The 22,399-nt window shown below is 37.4% G+C and overlaps 1 protein-coding gene across 1 annotated transcript in view; it reads left to right on the top strand.

Moving 5' to 3' along the window:
* Positions 1–21,709, top strand: part of SLC17A6 (solute carrier family 17 member 6) — a 64,710-nt gene extending 43,001 nt beyond the window's left edge. Inside the window, exons 7-12 of the mRNA XM_043971310.1 lie at positions 2,443–2,585; positions 7,003–7,152; positions 13,445–13,577; positions 14,869–14,979; positions 17,729–17,856; positions 19,309–21,709. Coding sequence (XP_043827245.1) covers positions 2,443–2,585; positions 7,003–7,152; positions 13,445–13,577; positions 14,869–14,979; positions 17,729–17,856; positions 19,309–19,644 — 1,001 coding nt within the window. The 3' untranslated portion in view covers positions 19,645–21,709. The remainder of the gene's footprint in view (positions 1–2,442; positions 2,586–7,002; positions 7,153–13,444; positions 13,578–14,868; positions 14,980–17,728; positions 17,857–19,308) is intronic.
* Positions 21,710–22,399: the final 690 nt, after the last annotated feature.

Genomic DNA, 22,399 nt, shown 5'->3' with positions numbered 1-22,399 from the left:
TTGATCCTGTATTGTGGAGGCAGATCTTTGCAGGCCTAAGGAAAAGTGTGAGAAAAGATTCATTGGCTCAAAGATTTAGAACTGGAAGAGACCTTAGAGGTAATCAAATTTAATCCTTTAATTTCATAGATGATACTGAGGCCCAGAGAGATTAAGTAATTCCCTACACAGACCAGAGAGACAGGGTTAGAACTCAGGTCTTCTGCTATGAAATCCTATGGATTTGAAGCCCCTTCCCACCATATCATACTACCTCTCAAAGGCAAAGAAGTGGAATGGTACAAAGTCTGATCAGGAAACAGAGAGTAGTCCAGTTGGGCTGAAGCACAGGAAGTGTGGACATGTGATTTATGTGATAAAGCTGTAAAGGTAGGGTGGCAATAGTTGGTAAAGGTCCTTGACCAAAAGGTTACTAATGACATGGGCCTTCTTTCCATGTGCCATATTCACCAATTGACCTTATATTAAAGTAATGCCATATACAATGACTACTACTGACATGGTGTAGACATAAGACAAACTTTAGTTTTCCACAAAAAAATGTTTTGAAATATGGTATACTTAATGCATTTACCCAGACCAAAAGCAAGAATTGAATATGCACAGCTAAGATGGGAAATGCAAATTCCAGGCACTCTAAATTGGATATTTGAACATATAACCCCTTCTGATGTGAGGCAAATAGATCAGTAATAGTATTTTTCAGTAATTGATTGGAACAAAGCAAGGATATAAACCAACCAAGGTGTTAAGGAGAATCCACAGAGATTAAGAATGGGGTGGTGGAGAAAATGGGGACATTCACCTTGTTCCTCAGGGAAACAACCTACCAAGAAAATAGCATGATGAAGGAACTGAAATGTCTAGCAACTGGGATACTAGAATAAATCAGTCATTTCTTCTATTATTAATGACTATGAATACATACACTGCGGAGCAGGCGTGTTTTAATGGTGAGATTGCTAAAAAGGGAAGGAATGGAAAAGGGATTCATAAGGCTCATAGGTAGGGAGTTTATAGCCATTCATTTATAGAATGACTTGGAAATACTTTAGGCATAGTATCATATACCGGAAAGAACACAAGGGATTACTTACATGAAATATAGAATGTTGCTACATTAATTACTGTGCCTCACTTCTTTTGTGGTCCAAGCACTTAGAACAAGAGAAGATCCTGAATTTGATTTTAATAGATGGTACCACTTCTGACACATTCTGGCCGGGTAATCTTGGGCAAGGCACTTAACCTCTCCATTTCCGCAGGCTATTCTCTAAAATTATTGTTTTCTAAAAGCATGGGTGGAGCAAGGAGTTTGCACATCAGGATTTCTGCAAATATTGATGAAATTACAAATCCAGAATCCCCTCCAAGCCACCCCTGCCACCACCCCCACCACCCCCACCACCCCCACAACCCCCACCACCAAAAAAAAAGTCTATAAGAGTGATGTTCCTAAGCTTTAAATAAATGGGAATCGAGAGATCCCTTCCCTCCCCAACCCAAAAAACGCAAGCTCATGCACGCAAGCACACACAAACACACACACCTTAAATGTAAAAACAAAAACAAAAACAAAACACCAAACTTTCCAAAATTGAATGAGGGGTCCCATACCACTGGAATTTTAAGGCCTATCTTTTTACTCTACCAGTAGGCAAGTCCTCCAGAAATAATATAGGCTATGCCTATAGAACAAATAGATTTGACTGAATTCAGTTTGGGTTTTTAGCTTTTTAAAAAGATTTAGTTCAGATAAGAAGTGTCCATTCCTTTAGCTACTGCCAAGCAACCAGGTTAATTTAATTTTTTACTTCCCAATGAATTGTCTTGCTTTATAAAAATAGATTGTGCAGGGGGCAGCTAGGTGGCACAGTTAATAAAGCCCTGGATTCAGGAGGACCTGAGTTCAAATCTGACCTCAGACACTTGACACTAGCTGTGTGATCCCAGGCAAATCACTTAATCCTCATTGCCCTGCCCCTTCCCCCCCCCCCCCAAATGGATTGAGCCCACCTCTAATACTTTCTTAGTTCCACAGATGAATTGACAGTGCTTCACCTTGCATGCTTCCAATGTCTACAACTCTATGTGCTGCCTAAACCAATTCATGAATTCTCAGCATGCCTGAAACCTACTAATACAAGCTCTCTTTTCTCACCTGGTGCAATGTGTGCATTGGTGAGAGCAATTACAGTGCCACTGTCACCTCCACTGAAGTGTGATGAGATTGTTATATTGATGTGAGTCAGAGCCATAGAGAAAAACATACTCCTGGCTAAAATAACCAGCCTTCCTGATCCATAGGTCCTTTGACATGCTGATGAAATAAAAACCGAAATTCCAGTCGTACAGAATAAATAGAAACTTCTCTATGTGTGTCCCCCATTTAAAAATCTCTCTCCTTCAATGCCCTATCCTCTGACTTTTTCTTTCCAACAGGGAGCTTTGGAATGGTCTGGTATATGTTTTGGCTTTTGGTGTCTTATGAGAGCCCTGCTAAACATCCGACCATTACAGATGAAGAACGAAGGTACATAGAAGAGAGCATTGGAGAGAGTGCCAATCTTTTAGGGGCAATGGAAGTAAGGACTTTATTACAGTGTATATGCCTGCTCTTATTTGCTTCCCCAAACTCTTTTCCAGGCCCATATTCATGTTGTGAATTTCCCATACTATTGTAAAATTCTCTTTGATTTTTTGGAATCAGAACTAGCTTGCTTTCTAACTTCATACTCAGAATTTCCTTTTGTTCCATTTGCCTGTCAAACTTCAGAGTTTTTTTTTCCCAGTAGGTGCAGGAAGGTGGAAAAGAAAGATAATAAATTTTTACTAATTAAAAACTAAATTAAAATGTAGTTGTATAATTACTATTTATACCCATATATGTTACACATTGAGGGTTAATTTCTGAAGCACTAGAATCTAGTAATTGATGTTAGTCCCTAAAACCATTCTGAACATAATTTATTTTTGTTTATATTAAAAATTGAACTAGATAATCTCTAAATTCTCCTTCAGTCCTAAAATTATATCATTCTAATCCATTTTGATGCATGAGAAGGTATTTAAATATCCTAGAGGATCATCATTATGCATACCAAATAGTCTTCTGTAGATGTGTGAATGGTTCAGTCAAAGACATACTATGGAACAAAGCTAGGAGCCCTCTCTGAAGTCTCTTGACACCTTCAAGATAACAATGTCCCAAGATACCAATATATTACATGAACTGTCCACCAATTTTCTCTGATTATTGCCACACAACTAGTTTACCTTCTTTTCTGATAATATATTTTGGTAACATTCTTTATAATACTTCATTAGCAGCCCTAAACTCAATGAAAACATTAGAGTAATGGACACAGTGATCTTTTTAAAAAGGAAAAAAATGTATATGTGTGTTTAAAATACATACACAAACATATATATGTGTGTATATACATGTATGTATGTATGTATGTATGTATACACATGAATTCTCGAGCTTGTGAAGTGATTTAGCTGGAATGATTTAGATCTAGCTATTCATACTAACTGCAAATTAAAGTCTGTGTTAGATGCTTAGGCCTATGAAAATTCATCAAAGTGGCAGCTTCCCAGATTCTTTATGCTTCCCATGCTGGGACATCGCTGTCACCTAGAACCTTTCTGATGTCCCTATGAAATGGAAGACATGCTTGTGGAAAATCTAGTTTGGACGGTTTATCCCTCAGTGAATAAGACTCTTGGTTCAGTCTTCCATATTAGTAATATTTTGAAGTTGTCTTTGTAAAGAAATGAGCCCAGGGGCAGCTAGGTGGTGCAGTAGATAGAGCACCTGCTCTGGAGTCAGGAGGACCTGAATTCAAATCTGGCCTCAGACACTTAACACTTACTAGCTGTGTGACCCTGGGCAAGTCACTTAACCCCAATTGCCTCACTTAAAAAAAAAAAAAAGAAATGAGCCCATCTTCATTCAGACAAAATAGTCATTGTACATATATATATATGTGAATATATGTATATATACATATATATGTATGTGTGTATATATATACACATACACACACACACACACTTATATTTGCCTACAACTAAGATATCTTCTTGGGAAATGTTCCATGTTTGCAACTGATGTCCTGTTCATATCAGAATACCATTCATCCAAAAAAACCCCAAACCCTAAAACACTCAAACCCCAAACCCTTAACATTCCACTTCAACTTTCCTCTTTCATTTCTTTCTCTAGTTTTAAGCTAGGAGTATGGAGCAGGAAGGGAATTGGAAGATTATCTGGTATACACAACCTTTTCATTTTATAGATGAAGAAATGGAGGCCCATCAACATTAAGTGGCTAGCTCAAGGTCATATAACTAGTTACACTAAGAATCTGGAAAAGAACTCTGGTCACCTGACTCACAAGCCTGGGCTTTTCCATTATACTGTGCAACCATTCACAACTATAAAGGGAGAAGGAGGAGTAGTGGAGGTTGAATTTAGGCCCATGGGACTCCATATTGCCCCAGTTCTAAAGATATATTACTTCTTCATAGTATGTTATAAATCTGTGCATTCAAACAAGGCCACCCTAAATTGGCTAAGATAAGGCTTTAAAGTATCCATAAGGTGTGGGAATAAAATTAAATGTTATTTGTGTGCCTATTGCATGAAGAATTAAAGGTAGGCCATAGTATAAATCCATGATGGATAGAAAGTTTTTTATAGTTATTAGATTAGATTAAGTGAACTGTATGAATGTCTACCTGTTCAATTAATTTTATGGCTCTTAGTTTTAAAAGCAAAAGTTGACAGGACAAATCAGATTTGATTGAGTGGACCACCATATCATAAATATCAAAATAGCTATGAGAATTTAGAGAAGGCATCAGGGGCACAGTAAAGAATAGGATTGAGTGTTACAGTCAATCCATTTCATCCTAACTTTTAGTGCTTTAGAGTTACCAAGTGGTTCACATACATAATCTCTTTTAATTCTCATGACAACTCTTTGGCATTTGTGTAAGCACATTTAATTCCCTATTCTATCACAGATGAGAAAACTGAGTTGAAGAGAGATTAAGTGACTTGTTCAGGGTATAGTATTGGTCAGTGGGAGAGCCAGTGACCAGATGAGTTGTGTTTCCCTTTTTTTTTTTACTCCAAGTGCAATGCTTTTTCAATTAAAAGATGTTACATGTCTGCTCAATGCATTCATTATTATAAAAGATAAATCCTTGATTATAATGTGATAGGTTTGCCCATGTCACTTCCCTTTTCAAAAAGCATCCTTGCCTGCCTGCTGCCTCTACAACAAATTATAACCTCTTTTTACGGCATTTAAAACCATTAGCAATCTTTCTCTAACCTATCTTTCTGTACTGATTTCACATGACTCCCCTTCATTTGTTTTACATGCCTGTCAAACTGACCGGCCTGCTCTTCCTAATATATGACATTCCATCTTTGACTTCCATACCTTTTGCATGGGTTCTCTTCCTCCCCACCTCACTTCTTTCAATTCCCTGATTCCTTCCTTCAAGGTTCAGCTGAAGTGATTTCACCAACAAGAAGCCTTTTCAGATTGCCCAGAAGTCAGTGCCACTCTGAAATTATTTGGTGATAATTATGTATGCATTTTGATTTACTAAGCAAAATGTAAGCCACTGGTATCAAAGACTGTTTCATTTTATGGTTGCTATGTCTCTGATCCCTAAAACAATGTCTGGCACACAGTAAATACTTTAACAGTTGTTGGTTTGAAATGAATTATTGCCAAAAGCTGAGTTGGTTTCCAAGTACAACTACACAGAGTTTTGATCTATAGGGCAATTGGGCTGCATCATATACTAATATGAATATTAACTACTAAAATGTGCATAGGGCGTGAAATCTGAAATATATTTTATAATAGCTTATTTAATCCTTTATTTATCCCTTTGAGATAGAAATTATAGGTGTAATTATTCCTATATTACAGATAGGGAAAGTGAGGCTGAGATAAGTGAAGGGACTTGTTCAGTGTTACATAGTTAGAAAGCCCTCAGAGGGAGCATTCAAACCTAGCTCTCTCCTGACTTCAAGTCAGGACCTTTGAGAGGGCTAGGAGTCTGAGTTATTAGCTCCCAGTCTGCTGCTCTGTGAAATGAGAAAGGATGCTGCAGCAACAGTGTCATTGACAGAAAGGCTTATCTATAGTCTGACTGTTAATTAATCAAGTGTTTTTTCCATGCACCACATGTGCAGAAATGTTCTGGAGTCACTTCAAATCAAGCTCTTGAGTGCCGATTGCTCAATTTTGAGTGTAAGCATTTACATCTTGAAAATTGGCAAATTCTAAAAAACAGGGCTTGATTTATGGTTTTATTGATTGTATAGACTTAGGAAATTGTTAATAATGAAAATCAAACTTAAAAGTGTGCTGTGCATGCATTTTTTCTAGAGATGGTTGTTAAATATTTTACCACCATACCTCTGCTCATATGTGCCAAGCAATTTGCTAAGTAACTTAGTGCCATGTGTCATGGAATGGACCTAAAGCCAGAAGAGAAGGATTTAAATTTGGCTCTGATAGTTATTAGCTGTCTGACTAGGGTTAAATCACTCAGCATTTTTAGAACCTCAGTTTCCTCATTTAAAAATTGGGGGCAACAGTTCTTGCGTTGCCTATCTATCTTGTAGAGTTGCTGTAAAGAATTTTGTAAGTCTTAATTTTTTTATAAATGTGCTATTATTATTGCTAATCAAAAATTTTCTTATGTACAAAAGGTCTCACATATAATCTTATAGACAGATCCTGTGTTTAAAGTTGCACCAACTTGATGCACAATTGAGGCTGACATTTTTATCCTATTCTACTGTCGTGACCATTCATGCTTCTAAGGTTTGCACTGAATATTGCAATGAATCCTTTTGTTTTCCTTCTTAACATACCCAGAGGACTGCTTAATGAAAGGTCATATTTTAAAAATCTAAGAATTGTTTAAATGGCAAATATCACTTTCTTTTTGGGGGAATTTCAGAAATTCAAGACTCCATGGAGAAAATTTTTTACATCTATGCCCGTCTATGCAATTATTGTTGCAAACTTCTGCAGAAGCTGGACCTTTTACCTGTTGCTAATTAGTCAACCAGCTTACTTTGAGGAGGTCTTTGGATTTGAGATAAGCAAGGTATGTAAATAGGTCATCTCTTTCTTTGTACAATTTTGGTGAGACGTTTAAAAAATTATTTAGATGAAAAGCAAGTTCCAATTCTTTATCAAGATATAGTTATATAAGAACTGGGAGAAGTATATAAAGTGGCAGGAACACAAAACCCTTGATCATTCCTTTTGCCTTTTTCAGAATGCTCTTGAAAATAATCCAAAATCTATTCATTTTTTCTCTAGCTAGAACATGTATGCAAGTTGTTCAACAAGTAGGTTTCAAGTAACTTGAAATATTCTGTAACCCAACAGATTAAATTAGATGGGATGGAAATTAAATTAGGAAGGAAAGGAAAGGAGAGAAGAGGAGAAGAGAGGGGAGGAGCAGAGAGGCGAGGCGAGGCGAAGAAAAGAGGACAGGAGAGGAAAAAAGAGGACAGGAGAGGAAAAGACTTCTTTTCTCAATAATCTAGTGCATTTACATAGGCAACACAGCATGGTGTATAGAGGTATGGCCTTAGAGTTGTAACAATTGAAATGACGCCACCTGCCAGAGACTTACTGTAGAAGAGTTCCGCCCATGAAGTGAAGGTCTTTGAGGGCAAGACCAGGAGTCTTTTCTTTGGGCATCAGGAAGTGACGTTGGCTAGTGGGAGGAAGAAGGAAGAGACTGGCGCTCGGTCTCGTGCTTTTTCCTGGGGATGCTGGTGGAGAAGGCAGCTAGAAATGCACTCTCCCTTTAATAGAAAGAAGAATCTAGGCTTTCTCTCTCTTTACCAAATTCTTATTCTCCTTAATAAATGCCTAAAACTCTAACTCTTGCTAAAGCTTATAATTTATTGGCGACCACTCATTAGATATTTTAGACAGTCTAGATAGAATTTTAGCTCTTAACAGAGTAAAGATGATATGAGTTCAAGTCCTGACTCTGACACATACCATCCATGTGACCAACATAAAGTTACTTGAAACCAAGTTTGGTTGTACACCCATGCTTTGATAAATTGCTTTACAAAGCATTTCTGATGATAACAATAGTTAATTTGTATATAGTACTTGCTATATACCAGGAACTGTGCTAAGTGCCTTACATTTTTATCTCACTTGTTCCCATCTTGTTTTTCTTGTCCTTACCCAAGCCCATTACATTTGTACTAAGCCTCTATCTGAAAGAGTTTCTTCAGGTGAAGGACTGAAGGAAACTTAGCAGTGAGCAGCCATTTCCCAAGATCTTTGGAAATTCCTGTTTCTAAGGAAACTGTTTTCTTCCTTTCCAAGGAAGAGAGCTTCTTCCCATTGTGCACATCTTTTCTCTGTAGCAGATCAAACACTCCAGGGAGCAATGTGGGCTGTGACAGCTCACAACCAGTCCTGCACAGAGTCAACTTTCATAAGCTAGGATGAGTTTGATACCAAGAGCTTTTGAATAGAGATGGAGCTATCAACCTGGGTAAAAGGGGGAAACCTGGGAATGCTAATGGAAGAATGTGCTTGGCCTGGAAATGTAAGTCTATATAATTAAAAGGACCTGAATAAGAAAAAAGACAATATGTCAAAAGATTAAATTTATTCAATTCACTTTTATGGTAAATCAAATAGTGGGGCAGCTAGGTGGTACAGTGGATAGAGAGCACTGGCCCTGAGGTTGGGAGGATCTGAGTACAAATCTGACCTCAGACACTTACTACCTATGTAACCCTGGGCAAGTCACTTAACCCTAATTGCCTTAAAAAAATCTGGGGTCATCTCCAGTCATCCTGAGATATATTTTGCTAGTGGACCCAGATGGCTCTGGAGGAGAAAATAATGTTGGTGACCTTGCACAGCCCTCCCTCACTTAAATTCAATTCAGTGCAAGTCATGCCATCATCCCAATGTCACTCTCCTCTTCCATAATGAAGTACAAACAACAACAACAACAACAACAGCAACAGCAACAGCAACAAATCAAATGGTATGGCTTTAACTATGTCCTTTGTACTTGATACTTGGCTCTGATGAGCCTACATCAGGAATATTGTTTTCGATTTAGGCCATTACATTTCAGGAAAGACACTGACAAGGTCTGCACTGTGCAGATAAAAGTAGCCAGGATAGCTAAGGGTATCAAATTCATTCTATATAAGGATCAGGTAAAGGAACTGGGAATCATTAGCCTGGGGAAGACTTGACTTGTGGGGAAACAACATAGCTGCCTTCAAGTATTTGAAGGGTTGTCATGGGGAAGAGGTTTGACACTAATTTTGATTATTTCTAGAGGGAAGAACTAGAAACAATGCATGAAAGTTGCAAAGAGGCTGATATAAGCATGATGGCTTGAAATGCTTTCCCATAATTAGATCTTATCCAAAGGGGGTTGAGCAGCCTTGGCAAATAGTGGGTTCCTTCTCTTGGAAAACCTGCAAAAAAAGACTAGATGACCACTTGAGTATATTGTCTGTGTGTGTGTGTGTGTGTGTGTGTGTGTTCTATTTCAGGTATGGCTTGGAGTAGATAGATTCTTAGGCTCCCTCTAACTCTGAGATACTGAGATTCTGAGATAAACAACAAGTTTAGTTTCTTTGGTCCATCAATTTAGCATAAAGAACTATGTAAATCAGACTTTGCTTGGGATTCTCTATACAGTCAATTGAGGGACTTAATTTTTACCTTCTCAGTCAATTTTTCGAACATAATAGAAACTCTCTCAAAGATATTTCATCAGTCTAAGTAATAGGAAAATTTTCATATTGCACAAATTAGAGACAGTCTAAGATAATCTCACAGAAACATGATTTTGACAACCATCTGAGGGCTGTAGATGCATAGATGAGGACAAAGGTTAAGGTGGAAATAGTCGTGAAAGATCAGGTTATAGGATATAGTCACTCATACATAATCAGTAAGGTGAGCCATTTCCTTTTTCCTAAATTTTAGTGGAGAAAGGCTGTCAAATTGCTTGGCTAATCGTCTTTGCTTCTGGGCAGCCTATCAGGTCCTGGAAGGATATGGATTAGAAATGTGGTCCAAAGTAGTAGCGATGAGTGAATCATGAATTCTCATCCTCTGTAGTAGGTGTTTTAACAACTGATGAGCTTAATATAGAAAAGAAGTTCAAATTGTCACTAAAACCTGTGATAAACTATAATATCATTACTAAGGCAATAAGGTAACAGGCAATGATTATGTGACAAGTGAATAACAATTATTAGGCACTAAATAGCAGAAATGGTGGAAGGGAAATAGATGAGAAAACAGGGGATTGATGTTCTTGAGATTCAAGAGACCCCTATCAAAAGGACCCAAAAGATGGTTCTACATGATACCAAAGGAGTTGATTCATTTAGTGCAGAAAAAAGTCAATTTAGTAAAATGAAAACTACCCCAATATATTGTTTGAATAGAACCAACTTCATTCTTAGAAGACATGGAGCAATCCAGTGAAATCTCCAGTGGATGGAGGATGATACAGAGGGCTTGACATCCCTGCTTTTGAGATGAAATACAGGCCAATGAACAGAATAGCAACTTAGAAGTCCTGAAGTATTACCAGTTAGAATCGGGATTTAGAGCTGAAAAAGATTTGCAAGATTCTGGCATCATACAGGGTGGGCCAAAAATCATGGTGTTTAAATAACTTTTTGAAAATTATTTTTTGTTTATTTTTGCCATTTACAAAATTTTATTTTTATATGTAATATAAATCCATTTGCTATATATGATACCATGGTATTGTAAATTAAAAACAAAAAATAAAGGAATAATTTAATATTGAAACCCCCTAGTGCCTTTGGCCCAACCTGTAAATTTAGAGATGGAGGGGACTGGAGAAACCCTAAAGCCTAGCCTCTTCATTTAACAGAGAAAGACGTTGAGGCCTAGAGGAGTTTAGCAATTTGCCTAGTGAAGGGTGGAAGGAGAAGGAAATAAGCATTTATGTAACACCTACTATGTGTCAGGCACTTTGCAAAGTTTTTTTTTTTTTACATATGTTATGTCATTTGATCCTCACAATAACCTTGTGAGTTTGGTGCCATGATAACCACCATTTTACAGTTAATGAAACTGAGTCAAATAAAGATTCTCAAAAAAGAAGTCAAGGATCCTCATTCTCCCAGGAGAAAGTTATGTTATACTTTGGGGAAAATTATTGGCTGAGCAGCTTTCTGTGGGTGTTAGAGTTTGGAGATATTCAGAATTTGCAAACAAATCTACCCATGTTAAAATATATAGAAAGCGTAGGATTGACATTTCACAATTAGACATGAAAGCAGGAGGTCAATACATTATAATATTGACTATGTGACATGAGTATTGATTTTTAAAAATTGATAATACCCCAAGAGACAATTCTGAAAAAGAAGCAAAAGAATTTATCTGAAGGCATTATTTTCTGTGCAATGGTTTACTTCCACTGGACGACCATTACCAAACTTATGAGGAATACACATCTTAGAATCCAATTACAGCATTTTAATCATGTTGAGGTAAGGCAATATGCCTTATTCAGAATCTGGCTCACCTCATTCTGAGGCATACATACATTAACACACACATTCATATATATATATATATATATATATATATATATATATATATATATATATATATATATATATATATATATGTGTGTGTGTGTGTGTGTGTGTGTGTGTGTGAATGAAGTTGGCCAAATAAATTTTAGCATATGAGGTTTTTCTTGAGGCAGCCAGGTGTACTGTTAGTCAGTCAAGAAGCATTTATCAAGCATTTATTATATGGCAGGCATTGTGCTAAGCATTTGGGATACAAAGAAGGGAGGGAGAGGAGAAAACAAGAATTTATTTGGCATCTGGAAAACATGCCAAGAATATGACATATGCTATGTGCCAAGCTCTGTGCTAAATATTTTTACAAATATTATTTCATTTCATCCTTATAATGATGCTGCAAGGTAGGCACAATTATTATCCTCCTTTTGCAGTTGAGGAAATTGAGGCAGAAAGAGGTTAGGTGACTTTCCCAGTATCACACATTTTTTCCCACTAAATACTTACAAAGTATCCAATGTGGTAGACATAATTAGAGAATTAGTATTATTTACATATAGAACATGTTCTGATGTGTCTGACTCTTTTTGACCCCATTTAAGTTCTTCTTGGAAATGGTACTGGAATGGTTTTCCATTCCCTTTTCCACCTCATTTTATAGATGAAGAGACTGAGGCAAACAGGGTTAAGTGACTTGCCCAGGGTCACAAGCTAGTAAATGTCTAAGGCCAGATTTGAACCCAGGAAGATGGGTCTTCCTAACTCCAGGCCTGGTGTTTTATCCATTGTGCCACCTGGATGCCCACCCTAACATACAACCCTATAAAACATTGCTTTGAAAATTGCTGGGAATCCACAATGAAAGAGCTAGGGGAGAGATCACTAATTGGAGCTAGCATTTTGAAGTCAATCACTATGACTCAAAACTCAAAATCTCTCAAGCAGATGAAAGGGTCAGAAGAGTCATGAGGAAATAGCAAATAGTAGTAGAGAAAGTTTGTTTAGATTTTTTGGTTGCATTTTATCTCAAAGTAAGCCTTAGTGTAGTTCAGGGTAAAGCAAATTGCTTACTCTTAGAGACTAAAATAGAAGCTATTTGTTCAAAAGGGAATGGCTACCTACTAGCTGTGTGACCCTGGGCAAGTCACTTAACCCCAATTGCCTCACAAAAAAACAAAACAGGGGCAGCTAGGTGGCGCAGTGGATAGAGCACCGGCCCTGGAGTCAGGAGTACCTGAGTTCAAATCCGGCCTCAGACACTTAACACTTACTAGCTGTGTGACCCTGGGCAAGTCACTTAACCCCAATTGCCTCACTAAAAAAAAAACAAAACAAAAAAACAAACAAACAAAAAAAAGGGAATGGCTACTCTCTCTAGGTTTCGATCAAAACATCCAGAAGACCTTCCTAGGGTTGGCCATAAGAGCTAAGAGGTTTCTTTTTGCATTCATACCTCTTAGTATCTTCAAGATTTGGGGTCAAATTCAGAATGCTGTAGTTCTGATCTAGCTACATCCCAACCACAATGTTGAGGGTAAATCCAAGCAAAGGATAGATCACAGCAATGGTGCTTGTAGAGGCTGAAGTGAGTACGAATAACCTCTCTCATCTTCAGCCTCCTCCCAACTCAGTACAAGTCATTGCTTATTCTAGGAGGGTAAGTGGACACACCATCATTTTTTTAAGGTTATTTTACCACCGATTCTTCATACGTAAGCCATAAAGAGATGAGAAAATTAGGCTATCAAACCTTAATATAAGTTAATTAATATCCATCTCTGCCCCCACCCCTATTTGTTTTTCTGTCAGGTGGGAATGTTATCTGCTGTGCCTCACTTAGTGATGACGATCATTGTGCCAATTGGAGGACAAATTGCTGATTTTCTAAGAAGCCGGCAGATTCTTTCAACTACTACAGTGAGGAAGATCATGAATTGTGGCGGTAAGCCAGTGTATTGAACTGTCTGTTTTTGTTCTGCTGAGGCTATCTTTTCTTGAGTGGAGTGTACATCTTAAAAATTGAGAATTGTTTGAGTCTGGCTGTTTATTTCACTTTCCATGTTACTCCTTTCAATGGTGCCCAGTGACTTAGATACTCAACAAGTGGTTTTCATGACTGACATTCTTTTACTGGCCAAATAGCTATGGAAGGTAAGGATGGCTATCTTTCTGAGGTGTAGAATGCTACCCACGGTGTGTGAATCTTAGTATCATAGCCATTGGGTCCACTTAATAGAAAGGAGATTAGACTGCATGGGCAATTGATTCAATCTAGTTTGGTGTTTCTTTAATATGTTTGCTATTTTTCATACAGCAGGGAATTGGATGGAATGTAGGATGTAGATACAGGAAGCCATTGTTTTAAATCCTACTTCTAACACATACTAGCTCCATCATCACCTTCTCCAAATGTCAATTTCCTCACTGTTGAAATAGGATGAATAACTCCTATAATACCTACCTCACAGGGCTGTCATGTGGCTCCAAAGAGACAATACATGCAAAGGACTTGGCAACCTTTAAAAGTGTTATAGAAATGTCAATTATTATTTTTAGTATTATCACAAGACAATAATAGCATCATTGATCTACAACTGGAAGGAAACATAGAGGCTCCCAAGTCCCACCAACCCCCTTTTTTCAGATGAAGAAACTGAGACACAAAGAGTTTAAGTGACTTGACCAACATCTCACAGTAAGCACTAGAATTGGGATTTGAATCCAGGTCTTCTGTCTCAAGAGCCAGGGTGCTCATTCAATCCAGTGCAAAGGAAAATGTGTGTATGCATCATTAAAATTCATTTTAATCACTTCTCATCTTTCTGAGAAAAAAATGTACTGTAACCACATGGAGATTGGTTCTAGCTCCCAAGCAATCTGGTCTGGTAATGTCAAATTCAGTCATGTATAGAAATTTTCCATTGGTCTCAGAAGAAGAATGCTTTGGCTTCATTCCTCTCTCCTCCAAATTAAACTAATGTGCCTTCATTAAAGTGCACTGGTTTCTGAATATTAGAGAAGGCAACAACCTTTAAGGACTAGACTGCTCTCTGGCATCCACTGGCATTATGCTAGGAGTTAGCTTTGTCCTGTCTAGAGATCAGTTCAAAGCTGGGTACTTGGTGAAAACCTTATAAGTGATAACATTAAATGATTTGTTCTTCTGGCCTTATTGATGTCCATGTGAAATATTCTTGAATTTCTGATTAAGTTCTTTCTATTTGCTTCTCAAGGTTTTGGCATGGAAGCCACGTTGCTTTTGGTTGTGGGCTATTCTCACACTCGGGGTGTAGCTATCTCCTTCTTAGTGCTTGCAGTGGGCTTCAGTGGCTTTGCTATATCAGGTAAGATACAAAATTATTCCTTTTTTTAAAAAAATTATGACATTTACTTTCAAGGTTGTAATGAAAAGGCAGAGTTGGGAGGCATAATCTCATAAGTAAGAAACGAAAAGAAAGCCAGTGTCATTGTATTGCAGCTTATGTGGAAAGCTAGGAACATGTCAGATTGTAAATGACCTTAAAAGATAAAAAAGAGGTTTTTATATTTGATCTTTGAGGTAATAGGGAGCCATTGAAACTTACTGAGTGGGAGTGACATGGTCAGACCTGTGCTTAAGGAAAAGCACTTTGGCAGCTAAGTGAAAATGGATTGGAGTGGGAGAAGATTCAAGCAAGGAAAAAAAAGCAGAAGATTTTTGTAATATCCCAGGTATAAGGTATGGGAGTTTTCCTGAACTGGGATGGTGGTTTTGTAAGTGGAGGGAAATGGACAATTATGAGATCTATTTTGAAGGTAGAAATGACAAGAATTGACAACAGATTGTATAGATGGAGTGCATCTGAGGAGCTGAGTCTGACACCTGAGTTTTGATCCTGGGTGACTGGGAAGATACTGGTGTCATCCAAAGTATTAGAATTTCAGAAGAAAAGATGGTGGGGGGGGGCAGAGAATGAGTTCAGTTGCAGAAATGCTAAGTTTGAGATCTCTATATCACATGCAGTTTGAGATATATGAATGGCATTTGGTAGAGTGAAACTACAAATCAGTATAGAGGTTAACACTGGATCTTGGAATCACCAATATAAAGATGATAATTCAACCCATGGGGATTGACGAGATAGTAATGATGGAGAAGAGAAAAAGGCCCCAGATAGAGTATTAGGGGGTGCCCATAGTTAGTGAGATCGTCTATAAAAAGATACAACTGAGAAGGCTGTAAGGGAGAGAAGAGTAGTAAAAGGAGAACAAGAGAGCAGTGTCACAAAAACTGAGAAAGGAAATAGTACACAGGAGGGAAGGTTGGAGAACAGTGTAAAAGACCACAGAGAAATCAAGAAGAATGATTGAGAGGACATTAAATTTGTTGATGGAGTAATCACTGGTGACTTTGGAGACAGAATTTTCAGTTGAATGAAGAGTTTAGAAGCCTTATTACAGAGGGCTTAGAATCAAATGAGAGGAGAGGACATGGAAACAGTTAATGTGGATGGCTGACTCAAGGAGTTAAACAATGAAGGGGAGGAGAAATAAAGGATAATAGGGGAGATAGTTGGATCAAGGAAGGTTTTTTGTTTTTATTTTTTTAGGGATGGGGGGGCGATATGAGCAAATTTGTACATAGCAAAGAAGGAACCTGTAGTTGCGGGGGTGTTGACATTCAGAAATATAGTAAAGATGGTAGAGGAGAGAAACTGGTAGGAAAAGTTAGAATGAGATATGGTCAAGTATGCATATGGAAGGATTTGCCTTGGTAAGGAGAAGGATCATGTACATCTTAATGTGAGATATGAGTGAAGAAGGAAATTGTAAAGAAAGACATCTGAGTGAAGTGAAACGAAGAAGGAAGAATAGGGAGTTCTCATGGAATAGCCTCATTTTTTGGGGTGCTGTAGGTGGCTTGAAGAGAGATGAAAAGGTTTGGAATAATTACTGCAGACAGTGAAAGAGTGAAACCACTAGGGAAATGTAAAAGTATTGCTTTGTTTGCATGAAGGACCAGTTGAGATTATGTAACACAAATGTGTAGTATATACAGCCAGTTCAGTCTCCTGACTTTCTCTAGTGTTCAGCAGCACATGAAATGGAGCAAAGGTGGTGGATGGGGGTGGTGCTGGTAATATCAAAGTTTGTGGTTTGGCAAGACATGACTGCCGATAGTATAGGGGGTCAAAGAATTTGAATGTAGAGGTTAGTAAAGGCAAACCAATACACCAAGCAGTTGAGCAAGGAAAGGGAGAAGTATGATGGGTCTTGCCAAATGTGAAGAATTTGGACTGGTGATGAAGGTAGAGGAGGACATTCTAGGTGAGCTGAAATTGTAGCTGAAATAGGCAAAGGTAGGAGGGAAGCAAATATAGTGACTTGGAGTTGAAGTGAGCCATGTTTTGGGAAGTGAAAGAAGATAAAAAAAAGTAGGCATAGATCATGGAAGAACTTTAGTGGTAGACCCAGGAGTTTGTAGTTGATCGTTTAGTCAATAGGCAGATCACCTGTCCAGCAAAGTGCTTTTCCATCTAGCCACAATTAAGGGAAATATGACTTTATGCTAGGTACAGACCATTCCCCTTTCTAAACATAATTATGTTGAAAGTTGAATGGAAGGTCCTCCAATGAAAGTTCATTGAAGACAGGATTTTTTTTTGTCTTTGTATCCTTAGCACCTGATATGGTACCTTGTACATAGTAGGTACTTAAACATATTTATTAAACTTAATTGAAGTGCGTGGGGAGAATCATAGGGAAGAAGGGACAGGGAGCATTAAGATTAGTTGGTAATATTTAAAAGGATGTCATATTAGAATTTTCCTTTCTCATAAAAGGGGAATTTGGCCTAAATTAATTAGCTTTCTCCTTCCTCTGCTTCAGTATATTACTTTCAGAAAAGTTTCTGGTCCCTGTGGTGAATAGATATGTGTATATGTATATGTATGTATGTTGTATGTATGTCTGTGTGTGTGTTTTCGGTAATCTCTTCCCAAGACATGGAAAAATCACTCGATTTTTCAACAACTTGAACTTGCTATTTAATCTATTTAATTGAAAGGTGTGGTCTAATAACCTCATGAGTGCAAATTTGGGTGTTTCTTTCAGGATTCAATGTCAACCACTTGGATATTGCACCACGATATGCCAGTATCTTAATGGGTATTTCAAATGGTGTAGGTACATTGTCTGGAATGGTTTGCCCTATCATTGTTGGTGCAATGACAAAGAACAAGGTAGGTGGTCAAAAGGAAAGGTGTTCACATTTTAAAGAGCAAAGAGCTCTCATTCTGTTCATTGCTCCTGCTACTGTTCTATGTCGGTGTTGAGCCCCTGAACAAAGGACTGTTGACTCCCCTAGAGGTAAGAGATAGACCACCTCATTGGACACTAAGCTACATTCCTCTCAACATTTCTCCAATGAGTCTGGTGTAGAAGCCAGATGACAGATTAGCTTGCAAGAATGCCTGTGGAAAAAAACAAACAAACAAACAAAAAATGCCTGTGGAGTAGGGTGGGATTTTATTTTGCAAATCTCCAATAATGCTACTCCCTAAAATCCTCTTGAGGTTGGTTGCAACCATTCTTTTCAATTCATAGAATTGAGGAGTTGGAAGGTGCTACAGGTGTCATTTAGTTAAAGTCTTCCCTAAATCAGGAACCTCTGCTACAAGATGTCTAATCAGTGATCATCCATCTCAAAAATGAAGGATATATAAATAGAGGATTCACTATCCACCTTGTAATTGTTGGTTGGCCCTCCTGGTAAGGAGCTTTTCCAGTCTCTCAATTTTAAATACACCTTTATATAATGTCTACCTGTTGTTACCAGTTCTGCCCTCTGAGATGAAGCAGAGCAAAGTGCTAGTCTTTTAACTCAAAACTCTGGCCATAGGAGAAAAAGGAGGGAAAAATGATTAAATGGAAAAAATAAGAAATTCAAAGTATATATTATATGCTTTAAGCACTGACTCTGAGGTTAGAGGCCCCTCTTATGAATTTTTTTTTTTTTGCCTCTGACAAAGCTACTTATGTTACCTTGGTCAAGTCATTTAAACTGCACAGGTGTAATTCATCAGTGAAAATGAATGACTTGTACTAAATGACCTCTGAGGTTTCTTCCAAGTCTTTGACTCTATGATCTCTCCATTGATCCATGACGTCATCATTATACTTAATGACTATTTGTGATGTGGGATATAAAGGGGATTCTAGTTCAGGTACAGGTTGGACTATGACGTCTCTGAGGTCCTGTGATTTTCTGATCTGTATAGGTGTCCTCACCCATGCAGATCATGACCCATGCAAATCTTCTTATCCATGTACTTGCACAAATTCTCCGTTGAAAATGTATCCAATGCTCTAAATGTTTTCCTCTAGGTCTTTTAATTCAATTACAATTGGAACTCCCAGGCTTTCTAATAGAACTGTTTTTACCTTAAGGCAGGTCATAGATTTTTTTTGCCTTTTATTTCAGAACAGGTACAATTTTCAAAAGAAATTAAAACACTCATGTTGATGATATATTACTTATAAGAGTGTTGACCATTGATTGGTAGAAAATGGCTTTCTTTCTGAAAAAGATGGTCTTCAAAAAGCTCTATAAAAATTGGAGATTTAATTGAAGACATTGAGTCTTTTAAACCTTGAAGGGCTCTTCTCACGGTACCACTTTTCTTTTTTTACAGTCCCGGGAAGAGTGGCAGTATGTCTTTCTGATTGCAGCCTTAGTCCACTATGGTGGAGTTATATTTTATGGAATCTTTGCTTCGGGTGAGAAACAACCCTGGGCAGATCCTGAAGAGACCAGTGAAGAAAAGTGTGGCTTTATCCATGAAGATGAACTTGATGAAGAAACAGGGGACATTACTCAAAATTATGTAAATTATGGTACCACGAAGTCCTATGGGGCAACAACACAGGCCAATGGTGGTTGGCCCAATGGGTGGGAGAAGAAAGAAGAATTTGTACAAGAAGAGGTACAAGACTCATACATCTATAAGGAAAGAGAAGATTATTCTTAACAGAGCTAATCGTTGAATCTATTTTGTAGTGTTCGTGATTAAATCCATTGTGGTTGTTTGCACAAGAGATGTGGTGTAAACATGTTGACACATATCAAAATGACAGGTCTTGCTGTACAAAAAAAAAACCAAACAACTAAAAAAACAAAAAAAAAAATCCCATCAAGTGACCATTTGTTCAAGTACTATCTGTCCCCATAGAAACAAAGCATCACCTCCATTCTGGTCCAGCCATTTCTGCACTACACATTTTAAAATTTCCTGTTCAAAACTATAGAGGAAACTAGTTTCTTCTATAGACACAAGAGCTCAAACTCATAACCAATGATGAAAGCACAACTATTTGGGTTGGCACATGGCACATCAAATACTCTGGTGAAAAAGCCAAAGCTACTTGATCATGAAAAAATGCACTTATATATTTGCTACACTATATGAAAATAGATATATCAACAGGACTTTGTGTTAAAGAATCCATATTTATTCAGTCAGAGGGAGGCAGTGCCTGCTGGCTGTAAGGTGAAGACTTCAGATTTCTGGCAACCCCCAGAAGTATGCTGAATAGGCAATAGCTAGCAAGATATTCTATAGAGTTGTGATTATATGCTGAGGGCACCATGATATAATGGTCTGGCCTTCCAGTCAGGAAAACCTGGGTTCAAAACCTGCCTCTGACCTGTGCTGGCTATGTGACCCTGTGCAAATCACTTAATCTCTTAATGCCCACAGACAACTCTTTAAGACAAAAATTTACAACAGAGATACTGATCTACATTGTTGGAGGGAGTTCCTGAACCAGGAGCTCCTCCACACCAATGAAATCATAGGTCTGGCTAAAAAAAAATGTTGCAAGCTATTGGGTGAGATGGAGAGCAATATTTTGGAGTAGTTTATAATGAATGCTAGAGTTTCCAGCATGGAAAGAGACCCTTTTCTTTTCATGTTTGAGATCTTGCAAAGTGAGGGGGTATGCTTCAAGTTCTTCCATTCATTTACCTGACAGTATAAAATACTTTACATTTTAAAAATCTGAATTTTCATGCAGCATGTCTGATGACTTTTTCAAAAAAAAAATAGACTTCAGTGTATTTTTATTACAACTTTGTACTGGTTGTAAAAACTCGTTAGAAAAGACATATATCCCTTTAAGAGTCTAATAAGAAATTTATTATGGAGCTTTAGCCCTTAAAAGATCATTTTAATGATAAAGGAAGTAGAAATCAATTTAGACATTCTTCCCTTCATGATTCCATACTGTATTAGACTTGTGCCACAGATCTCTATAGAATATAAAAATATAAACTTAATATACAATTTTTGTTACTTTATGAGTCCCATTTAAAAATGTATTTGTCTTTAAAAATAGAGGGCAATAAGTAATATGACTATATCTATATACATATATGTCTATATCTACACATACGCACACAAAAGTAAAAGCAACAATCCTCACATATACCAAAAGTGGCATACAACTTCTGTTGGGTTTGGGAGATTGCAATTTCTACTTTCGTAAAGCTGTAGAATTTTAGCAACAGGAGGAGACAGCCCGTTGGCACTTCCTACAGTAATTCAACAAGAATTGCAACATTTGTGTACCAAGCAATAAGTGCAATGCATTACAATGGGCATCATCCTTCCGTCTGTATATTATCTTCATTTTGCTTGTCATAGATATTTTGGGTGGCTGGAATGATCAGAACAACAAAGTGAACACCAAATCATTTCCTAACTTTCCAAAATTGATAAGGACATTGTATTTCCAACACAAATCCAATGATTATCAGTGTGTGTGTGTAATAGTCCATTCTGGATTTTTTTTATCTGTTCATTGTATTGTGCTAGTGACTGGAGGCCCTGCTACTGCAAATATAAAACTTGAAGATTGTTTTAAAAAAATGCAAACCCTTCTTGAACTTAAGGAAAAATCAGATAATCTTTTGCTTTGTGCCTCAAAGTGATGTAAACCGTGGTCATAGCTTTTGCTGTGTTGAATGACAAGATGTGGACTGTCATCTTTGTTGCTGCAAAAAGTGTTAATAAAATGCTCTATTTATCCTTTTATATAAAAAAGTGTGTGTCATTTTGATTTTATGGATTTATCTGGAAAGGTAAACTTGGGTTTAGAGTATGATTAATTTTCTGCCAACACATCTGGTGGGAGTTTTGCTTTTTTTTACTGAACCTTTTTGATGGTTGACACAGAAAAGATGTTGTTCTGTATATATCTGTAACTAGGACAAGGTGACCAAAGCTCTGTCCAGCTTGCCAGATTTAGAGGGTGCTTAAAACATTTTCAGTCCCATAGCACCTTAGAAATAGCTTAGCATCTACTTACCAAATATAATCATTACATTCTCAGCAATACAAAGATCCAGGACAACTCTGAAGGATTTATGATGAAAAATGCTATCCATCCCCAAAGAAAGAACTGGTGGTGTCTAAATACAGATTGAAGCATATTTTTTTTTACTTTTTATTTTTCTTGGGGCTTTTTTTGGGTCTATTTTCTTTTGCAACATAACTAATATGGAAATGTTTTGCATGACTACACATGCATAACTTATGTTGAATTGCTTGCCTTCTCAAAGGGGGAGGGAGGGAGGAAGGGAGATAATTTGGAGCACAACGTTTTTAAAATGAGTGTTAAAATTATTTTTACATATAATTGGGAGGAAATAAAATACTAAATAAAGAAAAAAGAAAAATATTATAGTTAAAGTAAGAAACTATCTGATCTCAGGGTCAGGATGAG

The sequence above is a fragment of the Dromiciops gliroides genome, chromosome 6 (genome assembly GCF_019393635.1).
Source record: "Dromiciops gliroides isolate mDroGli1 chromosome 6, mDroGli1.pri, whole genome shotgun sequence".
In the NCBI taxonomy this organism is placed as follows: Eukaryota; Metazoa; Chordata; class Mammalia; order Microbiotheria; family Microbiotheriidae; genus Dromiciops; species Dromiciops gliroides.
The sequence above is the reverse complement of the archived record's forward strand: the minus strand, read 5'-3'. Positions and strand labels throughout refer to the sequence as shown.